Source organism: Anastrepha ludens, chromosome 3 (assembly GCF_028408465.1).
Source record: "Anastrepha ludens isolate Willacy chromosome 3, idAnaLude1.1, whole genome shotgun sequence".
Taxonomy (NCBI): Eukaryota; Metazoa; Arthropoda; class Insecta; order Diptera; family Tephritidae; genus Anastrepha; species Anastrepha ludens.
The window spans coordinates 113,755,939-113,758,854 of NC_071499.1; the positions used below are offsets into that span (position 1 = coordinate 113,755,939).

Here is a 2,916-nt window from a genome sequence, read left to right on the forward strand (position 1 = left end):
TCTGATGAAGAACGAGAAATTGCACGAGAAGTGCGCCGCGTTAGTATGGAGCAAAGAAGGGCCTTAATTCGAGCTTCTCAAACACAAGAGCAAAGGGAGGCAGCCAGTGAAACGGCTAGGATAGAAACGAGAAATCGTCGAGCTAATCGTACAGATGAACAGAGGAATAATCTTCGAAGTGCAAGAAGAAATGGTTCAAGTATTGATTTGAATCGAGCAGCGTTTCTATATGATTGCACCATCGACTACAGCTTACATCGTTTAGTTTGCATTGGTCCAATGGACGTTGTTTGCCAGCATTGTGGCGCATTGAAGTTTGCTGGTGAAACGCATGGTTTGTGCTGCCTAAGTGGTAAAGTGAAATTGCCAGGCTTTGCTCTTAATCGAAGATATGTGTTACCTCATGTGCAGCAGTTTGTTAGTTTGGTTAGGAATGCCAACGCCAGATCGCGGAATGAATGACGCATTTAATAGAGAATTGGAACGTGAACGTGAATATGATCTACATGAATTAATCCTATCAGTTCAAACGAATGTACCACTGTTGAATCCTAAGCAGAGGGAAGTCTATGATACACTGATTAATGCAATTGATGATGGAAATGGTGGCTTATTTTTTTTGGATGCCCCCGGTGGAACTGGGAAGACATTCCTCATGTCATTGATTTTGGCCACTGTACGTGCACGATCCGAAATTGCGGTAGCAACTGCTTCTTCTGGAATAGCGGCCACATTGTTAGACGGATACCGTACGGCTCACTCAGCGTTAAAATTGCCATTAAACCTTCAAACTACTGAACAACTGACATGTAACATTTCGAAACACTCCGCAATGGCCAAAGTTTTAGTAGCATCAAAAATCATCATATGGGACGAATGCACAATGGCGCACAAACGCGCATTGGAAGCATTAGACCGAATATTAAAAGATCTGCGCAATGACTCGAGATGTTTTGGTGGTGCAATGATTTTATTATCTGGCTATTTCCGACCAACACTACCAGTCATTCCAAGATCTATTGCTGCCGACGAAATAAACGCTTGCCTCAAAGCATCAAATCTGTGGCGATATGTAAAGAAACTTCAACTGTCTGTAAATATGGAGTTGCATTGTTGAACGATCTATCTGCTGATGATTTCTCGAAGCAATTGCTAACTATCGGTAATGGCCGTGTGCCTGTTGACGAATCGAGCGGTTTGATTTCATTCCCTCCAAATTTTTGCAATTTCGTCTCATCAAAAGACGAGCTTATCAACAAAGTATTCCCGGATATCATTGCTAACCACAAAAATACTAAATGGTTAAGTGAACGAGCAATTTTGGCGGCTAAAAATAAAGGTGTATTGTAGATGACCTCAATTTTATAATTCAAAATCAAATCTTAGGTACTTTGTATTCATTCAAATCTATCGACTGTGTAACAAACGAAGAAGAAGCCACTAATTATCCAACAGAATTTGTAAACTCCTTGGATGTGCCTGGTTTACCACCGCACAATTTACGCCTAAAAGTTAGCTCCGTAGTAGTCATGCTTCGAAACATAAGCCCACCAAAACTTTGCAACGGTACGCGTTTGGTGATAAGAAAACTGATGAGCAATGTGATTCACGCGTCGATACTTAAAGGAAAATTTAAAGATGAGGAAGTTCTTATTCCAAGGATTCCGATGATCCCAACGGATATGCCCTTTGAGTTTAAACGAATTCAATTCCCGATTCGTCTTGCCTTCGCCATGACGATCAACAAATCACAGGGCCAATCCTTGACTATTTGTGGCCTCAATCTAGAAAATTCATGTTTTTCTCATGGTAAATTGTACGTGGCATGCTCACGTGTCGGCAAACCATCCGCTTTATTTGATCTTTCGCCTGACCAAAAAACAAAGAATGTCGTTTACCACAAGGTGCTTGAATGAAAATCCGATTAATGAATTAATTCGAGTGTATCCCAATCTGCACAACATAGTTTTCAATTAATTTTTTCTGACATGTGTTTGAAGTCCTTAATTATTATTATTTTTTTAATTTTTATTCTCATTCATAATTTTTGTATTCACCATCATTCATCATTCATCATAATAAAATACTTTTATATTTCTACTATATTAATATTTATTTATTTATTTATAAAAATGAGAAACAACAATACAATTGTTATTGCACAGCAAAAAAGGAGCACTGGCTGCCAGGGCCTTCGGCTCACCGGTATGAAAAAAAGTATGTGTAAATATGAAACATTATATATAGGGGGTGTCCGGTTGGCGAAGAATGCCCCATATATATATTTTCGAAAAGCACAGAAACATGATCAAACCCTAAATAAACGATGAAGAAGCGAAAAGTATGTGACTCCCATTTCTATTTCTTAGCAATGTTCCATGACAATCTTCAACAACAAACCATCTGGTTACGCCAAAGCCATAAATCCCTCAAATAATTTTTCTTAATTTATTTGCAATGAGGTTGTCAGCAATACAGTGCACAAACCCGAGCACCAGTTCCTATAAAATATTTGTAATAATTTCCTGAAATGTCACTTTGGACAAAAACAAAATAAAAAACAACACAATCTACGGTTTATGACCCGCCACCCATCACGTGATGTATTACACACCTGTATTTTCCAATCTAGTCAACGTAATAGCCAACCAAATAGTCAAAGGACGTTTTGTTGCAGGAAGAAAAAGAATATTAGAGTAGTGAAAATATCAAAAAACAAAACAAAAAAATTAAGAAGAAAAAATTGAAACGAACGGAAAAGTACACGACTGTCAACATTCCAATTATGCCAACATTTTGCGCACACCAATAATACACGATGACAACAGGAGCAAGATGTCAGCAGCGCAACAACAATACAACACAGTAGTCAGCAACAATAGCCGAGGCAATAACAACAGCCAAATAAACAAACAA

The 2,916-nt window shown here is 38.3% G+C and overlaps 1 protein-coding gene across 1 annotated transcript; it reads left to right on the forward strand.

Annotated features, from left to right (window-relative positions):
• The first annotated feature begins 433 nt into the window (after positions 1-433).
• LOC128857677 (ATP-dependent DNA helicase pif1-like) lies at positions 434-1,117 on the forward strand. The gene has a single exon (XM_054093423.1). The coding sequence runs from the start codon at positions 434-436 to the stop codon at positions 1,115-1,117; it is 684 nt and encodes a 227-aa protein (XP_053949398.1).
• The last annotated feature ends 1,799 nt before the right edge of the window (positions 1,118-2,916 follow it).